This window comes from Fukomys damarensis, unplaced genomic scaffold, assembly GCF_012274545.1.
Source record: "Fukomys damarensis isolate Sample0158 unplaced genomic scaffold, DMR_v1.0_HiC HiC_scaffold_37, whole genome shotgun sequence".
In the NCBI taxonomy this organism is placed as follows: Eukaryota; Metazoa; Chordata; class Mammalia; order Rodentia; family Bathyergidae; genus Fukomys; species Fukomys damarensis.
In genome coordinates, this window is record NW_022900949.1 from 61,739,272 (window position 1) to 61,761,094 (window position 21,823).

General features: G+C 36.3%; 1 protein-coding gene across 1 annotated transcript in view; it reads left to right on the forward strand.

Moving 5' to 3' along the window:
- LOC104871115 (ventricular zone-expressed PH domain-containing protein homolog 1) overlaps positions 1 to 21,823 on the forward strand; it is a 127,810-nt gene that overhangs the window by 6,441 nt on the left and 99,546 nt on the right. Inside the window, 3 exon segments of the mRNA XM_033759574.1 lie at positions 626 to 811; positions 813 to 917; positions 21,328 to 21,543. Coding sequence (XP_033615465.1) covers positions 749 to 811; positions 813 to 917; positions 21,328 to 21,543 — 384 coding nt within the window. The 5' untranslated portion in view covers positions 626 to 748.

Below are 21,823 nucleotides of genomic sequence, written 5' to 3' on the forward strand. Positions count from 1 at the left end.
TTTGCCTAAGTGCACATTTGTACACAGTCTTTTATTTCATTGCTTTTGGATTAGAAGATACATAGGAATAGAGTAAGTTTTGAGATCACCCTCTGAATGGAGAGTAAAGACTTCTATATAGCTAGGAAATCCAGCCAAGTGGGTAGGAACTGGTTTCCATGTCTAAGACCTGAAAAGGGGCCCCAGGCCTTTGGGTCTAGAGGATATTTCCTATGCTCTGTTTCCATTTAATCTCCCTTTCTGTTTGATTTCCATGATTATCTGATTGAGAAATATCTGGCACTTGTTAGGCATGTTTATTGTCTGTCTACTTGTTTCTTGTTGCGTGGAATGTAGAAAGACAGAAAGAAGAAAACAGGACAAAAATAAATCTAGTTTTTGTTCTGTGTTTTAAAGTTCAAACTAAACTCTAAAGAAAGAGCTCACTGAAGGCTCAAGCCAGGATCTATTACTCTGTGAATATTTCCAAGCTTCTGCCTTTCTCTCCCTCCCTCCCTCTCTCTCTGTCTCTGTCTCTGTCTCTCTCTGTGTGTGTGTGTGTGTGTGTGTGTGTGTGTGTGTGTGTGTGTGTGAGCTCATTGCCATTCTGCCAGTGGCTGTATTGTGTCATTTGTTTCCCTTACAGACAGTGCCAGAGAAGACCTCAAAGTCTGGAGAAAAATGACCTTTGGTGGAATATGAAATGTACCTTCTGTTGCAAGTTTTTCTCTTACTAATCTCTGAAAACTGAACATATGGCCTTGGGTCTATGGAAAATCAACTGATCAAACTCTTCATCGTGCATCAACTGTTCAGACTGGTTTTGGGACAAAAAAGATCTTTCACGAGCCGGGGACCTTTTCTCTTTAGATGACTCTAAGATTGAAGACAGCCTAACAGAAGCTTTGGAGCAGATTAAAATAATTAGCTCATCATCAGTAAGTAAACCCACTTTATACAGTAAATCTCTGAAATGACCTATCCTAGATCGAAAGGTTTGCATATTTCCCGGGGGAAAATAGATCTTTGCCAGAGAAAGAGGTGCTGTGACTCACTTGGTGTCTAAGAAACAGCACCAGGGAAGTCATCAGTTTAGGGGAAGTAAGGCTGCCTTTTGTCTACTCACAGAGACTAGAACTGTGGAATTCCAGAGTGGAATTCTCAAAACTAATTATTTTAGGGTCTATTTTTTGCATCCTTGAAATGGCTCGGAGAGGAGAGGCAACAAATTCAAGAAAAAGCAGACCCACCAAGGGCACAACAGCATCCGCAGGTGAAGCAGGATATACGGTGGAGGCTGAATAATGAAAGAAGGCAGGCTGACACCTCCTGCCACACGGGTAATATGAAAGAAGAGCAACAGTTGCTCTGCTGCCGGAAGTGACAGTTGCCCAGGACTTGGTAATGCTGATTCTGTTGACTCGTGTGTTGTCTCTATTATTTTTATCTTTCCTTTTTTCTATTTTTCTTCCTGCCCTTCGTCATTTAATTCAATTTACCTGTTATTAATCCCTGATGTGATCATTTAGATCACAAAGGGGTTGGATGTTGAGTGCTCAGCGTGGCTTGATATTGACCTTGGTTGTGCTCAGACCCATCTATGACACTGGTTCCACTGCAGAGGAATGGCCACCAAACATCCTGTCACGTCCTACACTTCAATAGTGCTTGCCAACGCTTGGCACAGACACCTGCTGGGAAGAAGAAAGTGCAAGGACTCAGCCCATAAAGTACTGAATTGGCACGTGTGCACATATTTCAGATCTAACAGCTCTCTTCCAGGTTATAATAAAGTGATGTTTAAAAAGCATGCTGGCACCCAGTGCAGCTTGCCGCTCAAGCCTGTCAGCATGTTCTCTTGATGATAGCCGTGAACGTGCCAAATTTCCCTCTGACTCTGAAGTCATTGCCCATGCACCCTTCTTTTCTCAGGTAGTGTCTTCAACAGCAATCACGCGTCCACATTTTTTCCAGCACGTTAGTCAACGTGCTATGACTCAAAACACAGAGTTTTCCGGGAATATTTCCACTTTCTGTGCTGTTTCTAGCAGCCTCCTCCTCCAATCCTCTGGAAATAAATTGACCTGAGTATGCCACTGATTTTTATCTTCCTAATAGAAAGCCAAAAACAAAAAAAAGTCAAAATTCCCTAACGTGTATTTCCACCAGAGGTCACTAGTGGTCAGTGATTTCTTTTGTTTCCTTCATCAGTTGCTTTGTTTCACGTGTCAAATTGAGAACTGCGGGTCCTATTAACATATCCCCACTAGTTTAACTATTAAGGCTAGCAGATCCCTTGTCATTAGGAGCATTGTCAGAACTTTAAACGCTGTGATTAACAACCTTCTCAACCGGCAAGTCAGGGCAGCAAGTCCATTTGCCTTCATTTACCACAATTGCATGTCACTTCATCTACTTATCTGTAACCATGGAGGGAGCAGAGAAAGATGGTGAGTTCTAATATGCATGTATTCAATTCGGGGTAACCAATGCCAATATCCCCTTGTCCTTTTTTCCGATTAACCCACTGAGCCACCCTGCTGACTTTCTTGTTAGCTGCACTGTATCCTCCCCAGGTCTTCCTTATTTGGACATTTCCTGGTGAGCCTGCATGTCAGTAATGAGAACAGAGAGTACTAAAGTGCCTTCTAAATTGCCTTTTCCAGCTTCTTTCCAGGACAGAAATCCCTACCTGACAGGTGGGCGGCCTTCTGCACTTGCAAGGATGAGGATATAGGAAAATTTTGATTTTTTTTTTCCTTCTCTCGAATTTCCTTTGGTAAAATAGTTTCTTTTCATTGAAAGAAACTTTGATGGGAGCTTCATCAGGGTTCCTTTCCACTGACAGCTATGGGTTCCCTACCCTGTCCTGGCAAGGGAAGCAGAGGAATGAGGGGGACACCTGACCCACTTGTCCATCAGAATTTATTTCCCAGTAATTCTAGGAAAGAAATCGGAATAGGGTGGTTTATCATGATAACACAGTAATGCCCCAAAAGGCAATCCTTTGTGTTCTTGCTCTCTGTCACTGCCTTGCCATTGGCCTTTTCTAAACCCAAATATTTGTCTTTTTTCAAATCTGTGAACCAGCTTTTCTATTTTAATTTTTATCATTTGCTCTAGCTATCCTCACTTATTCTGTCGCTTATGCTTGAAGAACTCTGACAAAGACACATCTCCTTGTTATTAGAAGGAAGCTCAAATGCTTAGCATGTTCCTTCTTTTAGCCATATGAAATCTTGCTCTTTGGGCTTTCTACTCACGGTCTTTGTTCTATTCCAACAATTCAAAGTCTAGATCTGTTCGTACAAGAAAAACTAGATCTGTGAAGTTAAGCATCAGCTCTCACCTCTTGCTTCTCTCTTTCCAACTAAACATCCTTGGCTTCCTTGTATTCTTGCACGGCAATAGACCCTGTGTCTAGAAAGGGTTGTGCCGTCTGACATCATCAGCCTTAACTGTCAGAAAAGTCCTGCTGTCTAAGTACAAGCTTTGGAAGGATGAATTAGAACCCAAATTGATTGATTTACGATGAAAAGCGTAACTCATATGGGTCTGAATTTGTGTGTGCTTTACGCTGTCCATCTCCTGTCTACTTGCTCAGCCTTTATAGAAAGGGGCTACTTTGTTGCTTATATTTCTTCCTCCTCTATTACTGTGTATTCCATCCTTCCTCCCCGAGACACGGATCACTCACGTGGGTAGTCACCTTGTGCGCACATGGTGTCCATTCAGGCTGTAGCTGCTAATCCCACAAGGACGCGTAGTTCATTAGCTTAGTAATACCTCCAAGAGCAATGTTGTTTCCAAGGCCTCGGAGAATGCTTCGCTGCAGCTTGAAGTACTGTCTACCTTCTGAACATCCTGGTTGCCCCCCGTGGAATCTTCTCAATTTATTATTGTGATTTATCACGGCTCAGTACTTGGAACAATTGATTGCACTGAACAAATACAATACGTTTTTAAATTTTCCGTTCTATAGTAATATCACGCCTTGTCCATATTTACCTTGCAGTGTACTAAGACATTTAGGTTGAACCAAATCTTGTCATTATATAACTTGAAAGATTTTTAAGTAGTTTATGCCACATTTTAAACCACTGCTAACATGTTCGTCTTTAGACTTCAGCGCAGTTGATTGATACCCTTTAAAACAGGATTCCGTCAAATGTCTTATGTAATTACTCCAAGGTTTCTATCCAAAAATCTGCTAAGCAAACCTCTGATCTTTCCCCCAAAGTTATCCACAAAGTTATTGGACCTTATTAGATTCCACTCCCAGTCCATGTTCTCGTTTACTGTCAGTTATCCCAGTACACTGCTATAAAATGTTTTGTCTTTATGCCTTTCTTTGAAAATGGGACTCCTCACTCAAAATTCTTTCTAATTTCCTTAGAGTATCTCTTTCCCTTTTCAAATCCTTTCTGGACTACCTTTCTAATAATGATTTCCTTTACTAACTTGGCTTTCTTCCCAGGCATCTTCAAATGAGATTGTCTTCTTATCCACTCAAATGTTTCTGCCACTTTCCTACAGATACTCACCACATGCCCAATCAGTCCACCCACTTTCCAGTTCTCTTTAATTTTTTTAAACAATGAAACATATTAATCACACAAAAACACTCCATTTAAGAAGTTAGGCAAAGGGCTGGGGATTTAGCTCAGTGGTGTGATGCCTGCCTCACAAGTGCAAGGTCCCCAGTTCAGTCCTTGGCACTGGAAAAAAAAAAAAAAAGAAGTTGGGCATAATTAGAATTCTCTTTCTCTTTCTAATCCAGTTCTCCTCCCTTAAGTTTCCCAGGTTAGTCAGTATCCTCATGTGGTCGTGATCTGTACATGGTTTTATTTTTTTGCTGCATATGCATGGTTCTAAAAGTATTAATAGCATTATAATGTATTTCATGTTTTTAAACTTTATATAAGTAATGTCATAATGTTCCATACTAGCTTTTGAGATTTATCCATTTTTTTTCAGCTTTAATTGAGTTTATTTTAGGGATACAGTACAGTTACATTCATTGTTGGGATCCTGTACCTTTACATGACAAGTCTTGGTTCTCATTTTTTCTCCTTACCCCTGCCCTCCCTTCATCCCCTCCTCCCCTCCCGATCTACAAACACTTTATTTCCATCTTTTCATTATCTCACATTTTTTTTTCTTTTCCCTTATTACCCTTCCCCTACCCATCTCACCTCCCCTACACCTTTAGCTCCTTTCTTCCCATTTCTAAATGTCAGTAATCTTATTAGTATCTTCTGTATTATTGCAGATTATTCACACCAGAAGATTTATCCATTTTGATACATGAAGTTTCATTTGTGTGATGGACAGTATATTCCATTATATGAATATGCACTATTTGTACATTCTTCTTCTTTTAATTAAAACATGACTCATTTATTGTGAAATAGCATTCTTTTATTTCCTTTTTTGGTATTATATTATTTATTGGTACTATTTAAGTATACTGTATAGTTACATTCATCACTGGGATCTTGTACCTTTACATGAAAGTCTTGGTTCTCATTTTTTCCCCTTGTCCCTGCCCTCCCTTCGCCCCCTCCACCCTCTCCTATTTACAAAGACTTTGTTTCCATTTTTTCCTTTTCTTATATTTTTTCTTTCCCCTACCCTTCCCATTTCCCCTACACCTTTAGCCCCTTTCCCCCTATTTCACTTTATCAGTTATACAATTTGAATTTCACTTACAATTTTAGTTTTTCACACCAGAGAAACTATTCAGTATTTACATGTGTCCATTCTTCTTTTGACTGACATTTATTTTTTATACAGTGCTACAATAGACATTGTTATAATTAGGGATTTTGGCAAATGAGTATTTGTAAGATACACAACAAAAAGTAGAACAACTGGTTTTAGACTTCTGTGTACCTCCAACTTTAATGATATACATCAAGTTGCTTTCTAATGTGAGTACTAATTTAAACTCTCATTAGCAGTATATAAGAGTTCTAATTGTAGCTTTTATTGGATTTTAAAACTTCGTTTTAATTTAAGGGAAGCAGCATTAAGTTGTTATTTAAATGGGTACTTCCCTTGGTTTTAGTAGGGTTGACCATTGTTTTCTATATTCGGTTGCTATTTGCCATTTAGGTTTCCTCTTCAGTGAAGCACTTTCTTTACGTTTTTTTCATTTTCCATTGCAGTTTTTAGATCTTTTCTTACTAACCCAGGGTGCCTTATATATTCTGGTACTATTCCTTTCTTTCTTAGACAAGTTGTATACCTTATTCTAATATGTAGCTTGTCTTTTACTCTGTTTTCTGTTCATATCAGATAGGATGAGTAGTGACAAACTTCTTTTTAAAAATTGCTTTGCTTTTTTAAGCCAGAACAATCAGTTTTTTTGTTCTTTTATATTTTTTTCTTAAACTTCTGAGTTTTTATGAAAAATTCTGTCAGTATATTGATTGGAATTTATATATATGTATATAGATCAATTTGAAAAATAATATCATGATACTATTGTCTTATCTGTAGACATTACCTTTATATCTATTTATCTAGATCTTCATAAATATCTTTCAGTGATGTTTTATGCTTTGTTTCCTCAAGAATTTTAAAAATCTTAAACTTGGCCTGGTGGTATACACCCTCATCCCAGCACTTGGGAGGCTGAGGCTGTGAGTTTGAGGCTAGCCTGAACTATATAGCAAGACTCTCTCTCAAAAATAAAATAAAATTAAATCTAAAAAAAATATATAAATATAAAATAATTTTACAAGTCTTATATATCTCTTTTTAGATCTTTTTTTAGATTAGACTATAAATGGTATTCTTTTCCAAAGTTTCATTTTCCACCTTTTTTTTAGATGATTATAACACAGATTCTTTTTAGTGATTTAGTATCCAGCAAACTTACTCAAGTCTCCTAATATATCTATAAACATTTTCCCATTTTTCAACCAGTATTTATTAGGTACCTACCGGACACTGTGTGGATGCTGGGATACAAATATTAGCAATATAGACCAGATAAAACCTTGGCATCATTCATACAACTGGTCAGACATAAAATCAAATTGATATGAAAAATATAGAGTGGAGCCAATTAGATGACAATTAAGTGCTACATAAAAAATTAAGCAGAGGAGAAGGACAGAAGATAATAGGTTTGAAAATTTCAAATAAACAGACAAGGTAGTCCATGCTAAGGACTTGCTATTTAAACCTTGAAAGAGTTGCAAAAGCCATAGTTGCAATTGTCTGGAATAATTCATTATAGGCAAGAGGACCATTACATACAAAAGCTCTGAAGTTGTAGCCTTGAGTTTGTAGGAAGAGTAATAAGACCCTACTGAGGGAGCAAAGGAGGACAGAGGTCGGAGGGCGGTCATAGGAGATAAGGTCAGAACAGAAGTACAGACTGCATTGCTTAGGGCCCTGGGCAGGTACTAGAGAGTTCTGAGCAGAATTAACATAATCTGGCTTTCCTTTTCCTGTTTTGGGAATAATCATTAGGAAGTAAGGGTGGAACCAAGGAAGACAACAGATAAGAAGCAACTGGTTACCATGGAGGAATGGTGATGGTGAAAAGTGCAAGAGTTTTCCCTTTTCTGTGGTTTACTTTTTGCATATTCCATTTGCCTGTGGTCAAATATGACCTGGATATATTAAATAAAAAGTGCAGAAATAAACAATTCATGCATTTTAAATTGCCTTTGTTCTGGGTAGTGTGACGAAATCTCATAGGAGCTGAAATCTACTTTGTCCTACCTGGAAAATGAACCATAAATTTACACAGAGTAATCACACTGCATATGCTCTACCGAGAAGTTACCCTGGATTATTCAATAGACTGTCACGGTGTTGCAATGCTTGTGTTACCTTTATTTTGCTAAGTAAGAGTGCCAAAAGTAGTGTCAAATGAAATTAGAAAGTAAAATGCTGGCAATTTATATATGCCAAAGACCAGAGATAATGTACTTCTTTTACACGAAAAAGCGGAAGTTTTCAACTTAATAAGAAAAAAAATCATATGCTCGCTCAGGTTGCTCAGATCTAAAGTAAATAAAGTATTTTTAGAGAGAGCAATCACATTCGTATAACTTTTTATTGTACTATATTGTTGTAATTGTTCTATTTTATTATTAATTAATATTGATAATCTTGCTGGGCCCGGTGGTGAACACTTGTAATTCCAGCATTAAGGGGGCTGAGGCAAGAGGATTTGAGCCAGCCTGGGCTACATAGTACATTCAAGGCCAGCCTGGACTACATAGAGCAAGACCCTGTCTCAAAAAAAAAATATATATATATATATATGTGTGTGTGTGTGTGTGTGTGTGTATTTATGTATTACCAATCTTATTATGCATAAATTATAAATTAAATGTGATCACAGTTACATTTGTAGAGAAAAAATAGTGTGTAAGGTTCAGTTCTATCTGTGGTTTTAGGGATCTATTGGAGATCTTGGAACATATTCTTGGTGAATAAAGGGGAACTATCAGTGTGTTAGACAGTTTTTCATTGCTGTGACAAAACACCTGAGAAAAGAGAACAACTTAAAAGAGGAAAGGTTTATTCTTGGCTCACAATTTAAGAATTTTCAGTCTATGATTGGCTCCAAGGCAGAAACATGGCACAAGAGTGTGGTGGAGGAAGGTTGCTCATTTCATGGCAGCCAGGGGAAGCAGAAAGGAAGAAAGTGAGGAAAGAGCCAGGGTTAAGATGTCCCCTTCCAGGACACAACCCCAGTGACCTACTTCCTCCAACTAAGTCCTGCCTCCTGTAATTTTTACCACTTCTCAGGAGGCCATTCAATTATGAACCACCTCTGAGCACAGCTGCGCTGGGGGCCAACCTTTAAACACTTCTGGGGGAATATTTTAAATCTAAACCATAACAGACATATTCAGATTCTGGATATATATTTTTAAGGTGGGACAAACAGGATTTTCTGATGTGAGTGGAGAGGGGAAGAGAAGGAGGAGGAGGAGGAGGAGAATAAGGGAGGGGGAGGAGAGGAGAGGAGGGGAGAGGAGAGGAGAGGAGAGCAGAGGAGAGGAGAATGTTGTAAGAAATCACAAATTCTGCTTCGGACATGGATAATCTGAGCTATGAGATTTCTGAGTGTTAATGTCATGTAGATAGTTGGATATATGAGTCTAGAGTTCAGAAGTTTGGGCTGGAACTTATAATTTTGGAACTAACCACCCCTTAAATTTAAGATCATGAAGGGAGGGAGCATAGACTAAAAGGAAGAAAGTCCAAAGACTAAACCCAATCCTCAAAAGTCAAGGAGAGGGCTGGGGATTTAGCTCAGTGGTTCCACTGCCTGCCTCACAAGTGCAAGGACCCAAGTTCAATCCCAGGTACCCAAAAAATAAAAAGTAAATAAAAGTCAAGGAGATAATGATGTAAGGTGGGCTAAAAAGAAAGATCCAATGAAAGAGGAAGAACATCAGAAAAGCATGGGGTGCAGCCAAGTAAGGTGAGGACTGAAAAGTGACCGTTGGATTCAGGGGCATAAAGGTCATCATGACCGGACAAGAGCGGTGTTATTGTTTGGGCCAGGATGAAAGCCGGATTGGAATTAGTTTAAGACAATGGGAGAAAAAGGACAGATGGAATAAACAGTGACAATCTCAGCATTTTCCATAAAAAGCCGAGACTTGAGTTGCTATTTACAAATAGAAAGGGAAGACAGAGTCAAGAAGGAATATTTTTACACATCCTTTGGAATTTTGTATGCATACATCTCAATCTTGAAGATTTCTTTCTTTTCAATCCTTATATCTTTTATTTGATTTCTTTGTCTAGTGTTCTGCCCAGCTCTCCAGAATGGGGTTGAGTAGCATGAGTAATTCCTTTCCTATTTTTTATTTAAAGGAAGTTTTCTGAGTTTTCAAGGTAAGGATGCTTGCTCCAGGCTTTTGGTTAATACCCTTTATTAAATTAAGGAGGCTTCCTTTTATTCTTTTTTTTCTAAAAATTGTTTAATTTTATCGACTGTTTTCTACGTTCAAAATAATCACATTTTCCCCTTTAATCTGTTAATGTGGTGAGTTGCAGTAATAGATTTTTCAAATATGAAGACATTATTGCATTCCTGGGATAAAATGAGATTTGTCATTTATTTTAATGCACCTTTAATTTAGTTTGCTATTTTTAAGAGTTTGGGAGCCATGTTTATATATGAGATTGTTCTGTCATTGTCCTTTCTTCTGCTTGCTTTGCCCGGCCTTGATATTGAGTTATACACAATAGTCTCATGAAATGAGTTGAGAAGTGGTTTCTATTATCGACAAGAGTTTTATAAAATTGCTGTGATCTAATTCTTGAAGATTTCAAAGAAAGCTGCAAAAGCCCCTGGGCGCCATAAATATATTATTATTTCTAATAGATTTTTAAACTATTGATCCAGTTGCTTTGAGGAAAATTGAAAGTTCTGTTTTATTTTTTGGCAAACTACATTTTCTAGGCAATTTTATACCATTCTATGTTTTCAAACTTATCTTTATAAAATTGTTCAAGTTATTCTTATTTTTGTTTTCTGATGCATCTATATTTAAATGCCCTTTTCCACTAATATTTTCTTTTGTCAATATTTTCAGAGCTTGTCTTCTCTTTTTAAAAGTTCTGGTTTCTTGATCATCTTATAGAATCTTTATTTTATCTCATTAATTTCTTTTAACATCTTCACTACTTTCCTTGTTCTTTCTCTAGTTTTAATCGGTTATCCTCTTTTTAATCTCCTTATTGAATAATTAGGTTATTGATTTTTAACTTTCTTATATCCTAGGTAATAATTGAAGACCATAAGTTTCTTACTAAGTGTCATTATCTTCATTCTAAAGTTCTGAGATATATTTTCATTATGAATCCTAAATATTTTCTTGTTTTTATTGTGCTTTCCCTGATTCAATAGTGACTTAGAAAGAAATGCAATTGTAATTTTCCCCAAAATTTGTATAATCTTTTTGTTAAATTGAAACTAAGCTGCATGTAGTCAGAGAATTTGAACTGCAGCATCAGGTTACTCAAAAGCAGTTAAGGGTTGCTTTGTAACATAGTTTATGGCTAATCCATGTAAATAGTAGTAGCTAATATCTACTTAGCACTTACACATTCCAGAAACTGTTTTAAGAGCTGTTCGTGTGTTAATATATGTATTCCTTTCAGTAAACTTTTGAGATAATGTGGTAATATAATCTCCATTTATAAATGAGGAAACTGTAACACAGAGAGACTAATAATGAAACTTGTCTATGATGATATGGCTAATAAGTAGTAGAACCAGGAATCAAGCCCAAAGTCTGATTTTCAGAAGCTATGTTATGTCTATACCATGCTGACTCTTGAAATATTTTATATGTGCCTGAGAAGAATGTGTATTCTCTAATTATTACTTGTCAAATATTAAATACTCTGAGTAAAGAACTCTTGTTAATAATATTATTCAAATGTTCTATATTCTCAACGAATCTGTGTTTGTTTTGGCTGTCAGTCACTGAGAGATATTTGTACAATTTTCCATTATAATTTTGGATTTTTCAGTTTCTCCTTGTATGTCAAATTTGGAGAGCCTTTTATCATGTATGTACAAGTTTAGAGTTCTTATTCCTTCTTTAGAGAAATTCCTTTTATTATGTACTGAGCATTTTTATTCCTAGTAAGTTTTGCCTGTTTTCTTTGGAATAGTAGTTGCCTGTATTTTCTTCCTTTTTATTTTTACCTTTCTGTGTCATTATTACCAAGCTATAATTTTTATATGCCATATAGATTTTTAAATAATCCAAATTGAAAATAGAATTGTGCTTTTTATTGGTAAAATTACTCAATTACATTTATTATGTTAAGTGGTATATTTGGATGCATTTCTCCATTTGATTTTATGTTGTATTTCTGGATTTTTCTATATTTCTCATCTTCTTTTCTCAATATTTGAGTTCTTGCCATTTTTAAACCTGTATTGAGAGCAATGCTTTGAGAATTACACAATCTATTACTATTTTTTCATGTGTGTGTATGTGTGTGTGTGTGTGTGTGTGTGTGTGTGTGTGTGTGTGTGTGTGTGTGTGTTTTACTGGGTATTGAACCCAGGTATTCATGCATGCTAGGCAACTTCTCTACCACTGAGACGCTCCTCCAGCCCTATTTTTATTCTTTTAGTCGTTGACAATAACATTTTACCAAACATGAGCACAGTACTATATCAATTTTGAAACAAGCATTGTTCATATTTTAATGTATCTAAAATAAATACATGCTTTATAATGAATGGCAACCTTCCAGTTGCTGTTGGCTAGACCCATACTTTGCATAATGTAGTAGTTATTGCCTAAATGTGCATGAACTCATCACACCGGTTCATACTGTCAACATTCCAACTGAATTAGATGCATTGTTGTTCCTACAGATGTTGAGTTAAATACCCACTTAAACTGTTTTCAAAACCACTAGATTATAATATACTGAAATAAAAACTTATTGTGCATACAGAAAGGCATGGAAATATAGTATTAAGATATAATTTTTGTGTTTGTCTGTTTGTTTTTTGGGTTTGCTTTGTTTTGTTTTGGTACCAGGAATCAAACTCAGGTCCCTGAGCTTGTGAGGCAGGCAGCAGAACCACTGAGCTATATCTCTGACCCTCAAGATATAAATTTTACATTTGTGAAGCAAATACTCATCTTGGGGGAAGACAGTATATCCATATTTTCCTGAAGAGTAATAACCAAGGATGTTATGCAACCTTAAAACAAGGATGCCCTTTTGCTACATAAATATTTGGTAAAAGATTACCTGTTACATTACTGTAAGTCATGCAACTGAGGATAGGAGAAATGAGCCATTCCTTTGAAGACAATGAAAGAAATTTCAAAGAACTAAGAATCTAGTATGATCAATTTATGTCTTGTGTAGGACTGTCATTAAGGCATGATACCATTCACAATTTCATTGGCAGTCTTGTTTTGTATGCTATGTGAATTAGTGGTAGATCTTATCATTGTGTCCTTCCTATTATTAATTAATTATAGTATTGCACTTTAAGATATACAAAAGCTCTTCTATTACCACAAGGACCTTGGAACACTTCAATGTCTATCTTATATACTATTATTAAACAAATCTTTTATTTCCCTGGTTTAATACCCTTGAAACTGCCCTATAGACTTCTAGATTGACACCCTGTTTATTTCTCAGTAATTTTGATCATTACTTACAAAATCTATTGTCAGTTTTTGTTGTTCCTTTCTATCTAATCTACTTTTCAGCTCCATTTTAATATCTTCTCTGTCTTTTCTGTTGTGTGGTGTTACTGTTATGTGTGTAGGAGTGGTTTAATTTGTATAATATCATTTAATCTTCATGGTGCTCTGTGATCGAGGCCTTGTGTCTTTTGTCAATTTTGGGATGTTCTTAAACATTATCTCTAATAGTGCCTTCTCCATCTGTTATCTCTTCTGTGTGCGATCTCACTTAGGTAGTCAGGAAGTATTTACTGAATACACTTTATATTTTAGTGATATCTAAGCATTGAGAATATAATTATTTTTAAAAGCAGACAAAAATCTGACCTCATATTCTATCCGTCTTTATACTCCATGTTTCTTGATCATTTGTATTTCCCATCTGTGTGACACATTTGTCGTTTCCTTGGCTCTATTTTCTAATCCATTGGCTCTTTTTCAGCTATCTTTTATCTACTGTTTCATCCATCTTTTGAGGTTTTTCATTTCTAAAAGTTTCGCTTTTTAAACATGTTTCTGATTCTCTTTCTAGTAACCTGGTATTTTTCATAAAGATGATTTTCTTTATGTGTTTTTAAACATACAATTTCATGATTTAGGGTCAGTAAGTTTTGAAGATCTAATGAGCTCTATGTTTAATCTGCTGACAGGCTTATATTAATTTATTTCCTTGAGTGTTTATATTTTGTAAAATTCAGTTCAATAGCATTTTACTTGTGTGAATACTAAATGGCTTGGGTTTAGTTTGTTATCCTTAAAATGGTTTTATATTTTCTTCTGCCAGGAACCGCAGTGATATTGTCAGCTATGGAACCACTTGACATTGTGTTGTCATTAGTGTCCCGGCTTTGGAGATTCTTGGAATGATAAAATAATAATATAATATATTTGCATGTGCTTCTAAAGGTAGAAAGAGTGATGCATACATAAATGATTATTAGTAAGATGTCAATGTAGAATGAGACTTTTCCAGGGCAGTAACCATGTAGTCTTTACATATTCATCATTAAGTGGCTGTGGAATAAACATATATAAATATCAACCACCCCAGGAAATATTTGTAACTCACTATGTCATAAAACCAAAACTGGCATTTAGAGCTCTAGTATTCTTAAGCAAAATAATAAAAATGATAGCTAATATTTCTCTTTACTTACTATGTGTCAGATGCTGTTGTAGGCCCTTTCCATATAGTAACTCATTTAATCTGCATAAAAAATACTAGGAGATAAATATCAATAATATCCCAGTTTTAAAGATTAAGAAACTGAGGCAAAGGGAGATAAGCAATTGCCTAAGACACAGAGCTTGTAAGAATAGAAGCTAGCATTCAGCACAGGCACAATCCAGTCTGACACGATCCATGTTGGTAAGCACTGTGTAATGCTATCTCTCAAGGAACAGAGCGAGAAATAATGCCATTCTCTCTGCCTTATCTCCATTCTCTCTTCCAAACTTGCATTCCTAGTCAAATCCAGTCTTCCCACTACTAAGTGCTGTATTTCCGATATTCCATGTTCCTTGTGTCAGTGGGCCGGCCATTCCATGAAGACTGTTCTCAGCATAGTGAAGAGGGACTTGAAAGGTTACTGGGGGCTGAAGTGAAGGTGTAGTGTCTGGCTGAGTGAGAATGAACCATCCTGATAATCAGGCCAAGAGCAACATCATTCGTGGCTTTTTTGTTGTCCTAGTTCTTCAATTTGATGTCCTACCACTTCTGGATAAATTATTTAAAATTTGACAGTGACCAGACCATTGTGAGAATGACTGTCTAAACCCATCTTGACGTGTTTGACATTAAATACATCTGGTCCTTAAAAGTTGTTCCTTTTAATAGGCACAGATACTGACCTAATGCTGAGCTCGGACCTAAACACATGCATACATATATTTCATAGGTTGTCTCTTACAACATGAATCAGAAAAAAAATTCTGATTGCAAAGCTGACCATTCACCAAAAAGTTTTAGGCCTTCAATTACATCGTTGAAACCAGTTAAGATGTCTTTGTGTTGTTGAAGGACAAAGCTAGCTGCTTATGCAGATTTTTCCTGTTTTTGGAAGAAGTTATTTTGGAAAAAAATATTCTTTATTTTATATGTAGGATTTGAATATATAAAGTTTTTCAAGTTGAATAATGTCTTCACTTGTTTAATAAATAAATCCTCGGCTTCAAGAGGTTCATGGTAATATCAAAGTTTACAAATGATGGATCTAAACCTCATGTATTACTATATGTATTAGCTGTAATTCCAGGACCTGTGTGAAGTAATTGATCCTTACTGACAGCTACTAAACTTTTCTAGTTAAAAATCATAAAACATATATCTTATGCTTAACAACCTCCCTGACACTATCTTGCATGCGCCAGCCTCATTTCAAAAGCTCATTTTAAAATTCTCTGGTAATTCCATACTTTCTTTAGCTTGGAAATTGAGTCTTGGTGTTTATGTATCAAGACACATAAGTAACATGTATTTTCATTTTTGTGAGTTTCATCTTTTGCTTTCACTGAGGCTTGTTTGATCTAAATAAATATGTCTCTGCCATTTATTGCTAAATTATGATTTGTATATGGTTTACTATGTTCCTCGATGTTATAAATACAAACTCTGTTGTAATTGGACTCCTAGAAAAACGGCCTACAATGGCAGTTACCAGGCAGGACATTTCTAGAGGAGTGCTCTTAAAAACAATATGTGTAAGGAAGTAGATAAAGAAGAGTTGGACAGAGGGAGAAGTTGACCTGAAATACAATGGTGAAAAAAAGCCTGGATCAATCTTACAGGATGCTCTGAAAGCGGGGTGACCCTTCAGGGTCTATCTAAGACAGAGGAACAGACCTTCCTGTCCCCACATGGACTAGTCATTGGATGCCGACTGCCTCGGGGAAAAAACAGATTTGACCAAGGAGAGTTTATTGTTTTTTGTTTTTGTACCAGGGATCGAACTCAACCTTGCACTTGTGAGACAGGCGGCAGAACTGGGGAGCTAAATCCCCGGCCCTAGGCTAAATCCCTGGCCCAACCAAGGACAGTTTCTGCTGGCAGACCTGGCAGTGAGCCAGCAGATGAGGAGATGAACGTCTTTATTCTGGGTGGAGAATTTGGTCAGTGTGCTTACCTAGTGTCTAGCACAGTCCGTCCATCTCAGCTACATTTGAAATCACTAGCTCAGTATGACAAGTTCATCCTACAGGGAAAGTTTCTTTTGATAACTCAAATGACACTGAGTAATTTTAAAGTAAAATGATATCACATATGCTGACCTAATTTACAGGCTATTATTTTTTATACCATACAAAATTACCACATAAAGTGCAAAAAGGTATACCATAAGAGAAAATCAGTGCTGAATCGAAATCTTTTCTTCATGCTAAATATTGTTAAAAGCAATTTGCCCACTTACTTGCTGAGACAGCCTCTGTTTTCAAATGAAGATCTGTTGAGTCTATAGGTAGCCCCGCTATGTTTAAATTCTTGATTATGATACAATAGTTTGAAGTCCAATGATTAATCAAATAATACCACTTTATTTTGTATATATCACATGCTAGACATGCCTTTGGTTAGTAATAATCATTGAATAGGGCCGAGAGTGTAGATCAGTGGCACTGCACCTGCCTGGCAAAGTACAAGATCTTGAGTTCAATTTCTGATACCCCCCCAAAAAAAACGTTGAATAATGGCCACTTAACTGTTTTTTACCAACTTATATAAAAAGGTTAGCACCCATTCATTTGATGCAATATAGACTATAAAAGAAATTTAAAATAAGAATAAAATGGGAAAATAACATTAGGCAAACATAAACAAAGGAAGCAGAAATAATGAACTTTATATGACACAGGAAAATGTCCATGCTAACAAGGGTTAAGTAAGATCAAAACAGTATTTTTACGCCAGAGGCTTTGAGTCGCAAGAGTTATAAAGCTTAAGAATACCTATGGATCAAATTCTATAGCAACAAGCCAGGGATTTAAGGCAGTGGTTCTGGCACCTGCCTCACAAGATCAAGGACCTGAGTTCCATCCCCGATACCAAATTCTATAGCAACAGCATTCACAAAACAAAAAATCCAGGATATGTTAGGAAAAACAGACATATTAGTTGCAGAAAACTTCTATTCACTTCTCCTGGGCTATAACACATAACTTTTTTTAAAAGTAAGGTGATAGCATAAATCTTCCAAATCCTGTTACAAAATTAACATAAATTGATATAAAATGTGACTGACATAAAAACCAAATATTGACACAAAAAATTTAAATAAAATATTAAAAACAGAATCCAATAGCACATTAAAATTTTATTTCCCAGGATCCAGTAAGATATATTCTAGGACTGTAAAGTTCACTGATATTATAAAATTTGCTTCTATGATTTATCACAGTGATAATTCTAAGGACAAAAACAAAATATCTATAGACACTAAAAAAGGCATTTAATGAAATTTGCTTTGTTATTTTTTTTTCATTGAGTTTATTGGTGCATTTTAGGCATACAGTACAGTTACATTCATCATTGGGATCTTGTACCTTTACATGACAGGTCTTGGTTCTCATTTTTTCCCCTTGTCCCTGCCCTCCCTTCACCCCCTCTTCCCCTCCCCATCTACAAACACTTTATTTCCATCTTTTCATTATCTCACATTTTTTTCTTTTCCCTTATTGCCCTTCCCCTACCCATCCCACCTTCCCTACACCTTTAGCCCCTTTCTTCCCATTTCACAATGTCAGTAATCTTATTAGGATCTTATGTACTATTACAGTTTATTCACACCAGAGAAACTATTTGGTATTCATTCTTGATTTAAAAATAAGCTCAATAAAATAGAAATAGATTGATACTTCTTTAACATTAAAATTATTATATTTGTCTTACCTCAGAAATGCAGCATTATGCTTACTAAAGAAATTATCAATACGTAAACTTTTTAAAATAGGAAGAAAGTAATGCAGCCTATATTATTTAAAACATTTACTGTATTTTCTTGGTTTGGTCCATAAAATTTTATAACAAAAACCAGGAACTAAGCCAACATTCTTGATCTAATCACTTGTATGTGGAAAAAAATAGCTCAAGAAATTCTAGCTGACAAAATAAGCTTTGAGATATATTAAAAGGTAGGGAAAGTGGGAAGGGTAGGGGCAAGGAAATAAGGGAAAAGAAAAAATATGAGAACATGAAAAAATGGTAATAAAGAGTTTGTTAATGGGGAGGGGAGGAAGGGGGTGAAGGGAGGACAGGGACAAGGGGAAAACATGAGAACCAAGACCTGTCATGTAAAGGTACAAGATCCCAATGATGAATATAACTGTACTGTATCCCTAAAATGTACCAGTAAACTCAATTTTTTAAAAAGGGGTATGGACCTCAGCAAGACTGCATAAAATACAGAAAAATTTTTTTCTAGAAAAACCCAAGAGAATGGTTTGAAAACAAATTATAATTGAGAATTACTGGATGCAAAATAAATACAAAAAGCAATAGGGGGTCTAGTGACTGTCACTCCGTACAGGAGAACTTGCCTAGCTTGTGTGAGTACTAGATTCAATCTCCAGCACTGGAAAACAAAGAAAACAACAAAAGCAGTAAGTTCATTTAATCAGCAATAACTTATTCAAAGTCCTAATGAAGGGGAAAAAGAGATTTTGTTAGAAAACAACAACAACAAACGTAAAATATATTAAGAAGCAGCCTTAAAATTTGATGGAACTTAAAGAAAGTGGCAAAATTAGTACTGTGGTAGAATTGAAAAAAGTAACAAGAAAATGGAAAGGTCAGATCTGAAATAGAAACTTGTGTGTGTAAAACGACCACCCAGGAATGAATTTTTCAGTAAAAATGGTAGCAATACTAAATTAGCTATTTAGAAGAAAATGTACCTCTTTACTTTCACAAGTACCAAACAGATCTAAAAACTAAGTGAATGGCTAAAAGATTAATTTCTAAAATAACAAATGTTAAAAGTTTAGCGAAGGATTTCTAAAACACAGGGAAAAAGTTGTCAAAGGGATCACATGGAAAGAATATGCAGATAATCTGTGCGTGTACCTCACACCCACTGTAAGGCACCTAAGGAACTGTCGAGCATGGCTTCTGCCAGGGAAGGGTACAGGGGAGAGGGGATGAGGGTCAGGCGTTAAAGGGACACTGACATTTCACTACAAACCAATCCTTGTGTCTTTTTTACTTTTGCACTATGCCTTGTACTTTGTTCCCCCCCATTAAATTTATTGGTATATCTAAGGTAAACAATACAGTTACATCCAACACTGGGATCTTGGACCTTTATATGACGTATCTTGGTTCTTGTTTTTTCCCCATTCCCTGCCCTCCCTTCAACCACTTCACCCTTCCCTAATTACAAAGACTTTGTTTCCATTTTTTCTTTTTTTCATAATTTTTCTTTCCCCTTATTTCCTTTCCCCTACCTTTCTCACTGGTTTTGGTTTTCCGAAACAGGGTCTCACTATTTAGTTTGTGCTGGCCTTGAGCCCATTATGTGTCCTCAGGGACCTGAGTGCTGGAATTACAGGTGTGCACCACTATACCCAGCCAGCACTACGTCTTTGTATTGCTTTTTAAATCAATAAATCATTTAAACAACTTAAATGTTCAATGTAAAAGAGAAAAAATGGTGTCAACTCAAAAGATTGATAGATTTGACTATCTAAAATTTTACCATGTCTGTAAATAGCAGCAAACAATTAGAATAAAATAATAAATGTGCAGACATATTCGCAACCCAAATGTCAAATGTCAAATTAATACCCTGAATTGAAAAAAAGATACTGCACCAAAGAGGACCAAAAAGAAAATGAAGTCATCCAAGGGAAAAAATAAACAGATATAAGACATCGACACAATTCTCAAAAAAGGAATTACAAGTGGCCAGTGAACAGGTGAAAAAGCATTTAACCTCACTTTGGGTCAAGGAAATTTCTTTGTTGTTGTTTGTGTTTGTTTTTTGTTTTTTGAGTCATGGTCTCCCTTTGTTGTTCAGGCTGGCCCTGAACTCACTATGTAGCCCAGGCTGGCCTCAGACTTACAGCAATCCTCTTGCCTCAGCCTCCTGAGTGCTGGGATTACAGGTGTGTGCCACCATGCCCAAGTGGATCAAGGAAATTTCTACATAAAACAGCAATTAGATATTGTTTTTCACTGACCTACTTAGCAAAAATTTAAAATATTGTGTTCTTTCAAAGACACAAAGGGGAGACATGTTTTCATACAGCTGATCAGAGTAAGACTTTTCTAAAACAGTATGTCATGAACGTCCTTGAAAATACTCCTGTCCTTTATCTCAGAAATTTCCACTTTTGGAAAATCTAGGCTACAAACAACCTATGATTTAAAACAAAATTCATGCATAAAGTGTTTAATGGCCCATATGTCCTAGCAGTTAAAAAAGAAAAAAAGTTAAGAGCAGGATCTTGAAGGTGGATAGAAAAAAGCCCAGTCACCTCCCATCTGTAATTGCACGTGATGATGTAAGGATCTGATGCTTTGCTGTTCTGTTTTCAGTTTTGTGAGCCACCCGTGTGGGGTTCATAGACCAGTTTTCCAGAGTAAAGTAATAAGCCTTTTGTTTTTACATTTAGACATTCCAGAGGGTGTGTTATTTCTCGGTAAAGTGGATGAGGTTTCTAAGAGAGAACTACAATAGAGAAAGGAGGCAAATTTCGGTGAAGAAAGCCAAGTTTGAGTTGAAAAGGGAGAAATGCAGTGATAGGTTCTAGTGTGTCCCCAAAGAGAGAGACACTGGAAAGTCATTTATAAAACGTCATGAATGTTACTGAAATGTCAGACTACAAAGCAACCCTTTGCCATTAATAAATTTAAGCACTGAAGTGTCCTTAAGATTAAACCCACTGCTGGTGAGCACTTGCACTCCTTTGAACTCTCCTTGCTCTCCCCTGTGATGTTATGAACGTGCTCCACATCTATCTCTTCTAAACGATTACCATCTCTTAGGAAGAAGGCTGTTATTGGGCTCTACAGCCTTACTCCATAGCACACTGCATGGCCAACCTGCTCTCTGAATGACCTAGCTAGTGTTGCATACTTTGAAGGATCACTTTCTAGAGTGTTATTTAACATGGAGGTTCTCTTTCCAAATAGGATTACCAAACCAATAACAACCACCAGGCTGTGGTTGAAATCTGTATCACAAGAATCACAACAGCTATCAGAGAAACAGAACCCATTGAAAAGCATGCCAAGGCTCTTGTGGGGCTCTGGGACTCCTGCTTGGAACACAACCTAAGACCTCCTGGCAAAGACGAAGATACTCCTCATGCAAAAATTGCATCTGATATCATGAGCTGCATTTTACATGTAGGCCAGTGTTTAACAGCAAGCAATTTGATGTGGGGTTGGCCGCCCATTGAACATATGCTGTCTCTGAACCAAAAGTCAATCCTTCTGCACCATTTAGATATTGTAAAAAAAACATCATAAACTATAAGTAGCTAAGTCGGCTACTGATGGTAATTAATAAATTGAGAAAATTTTATTAATCCCCTTTTATGTGCAAGACACACTGTAGGGAATTCAAAGTAATTCTGCAACAAGCCCCTAGTCTATTTGGAGAGGGAAGGTATGCACATACGAAAAG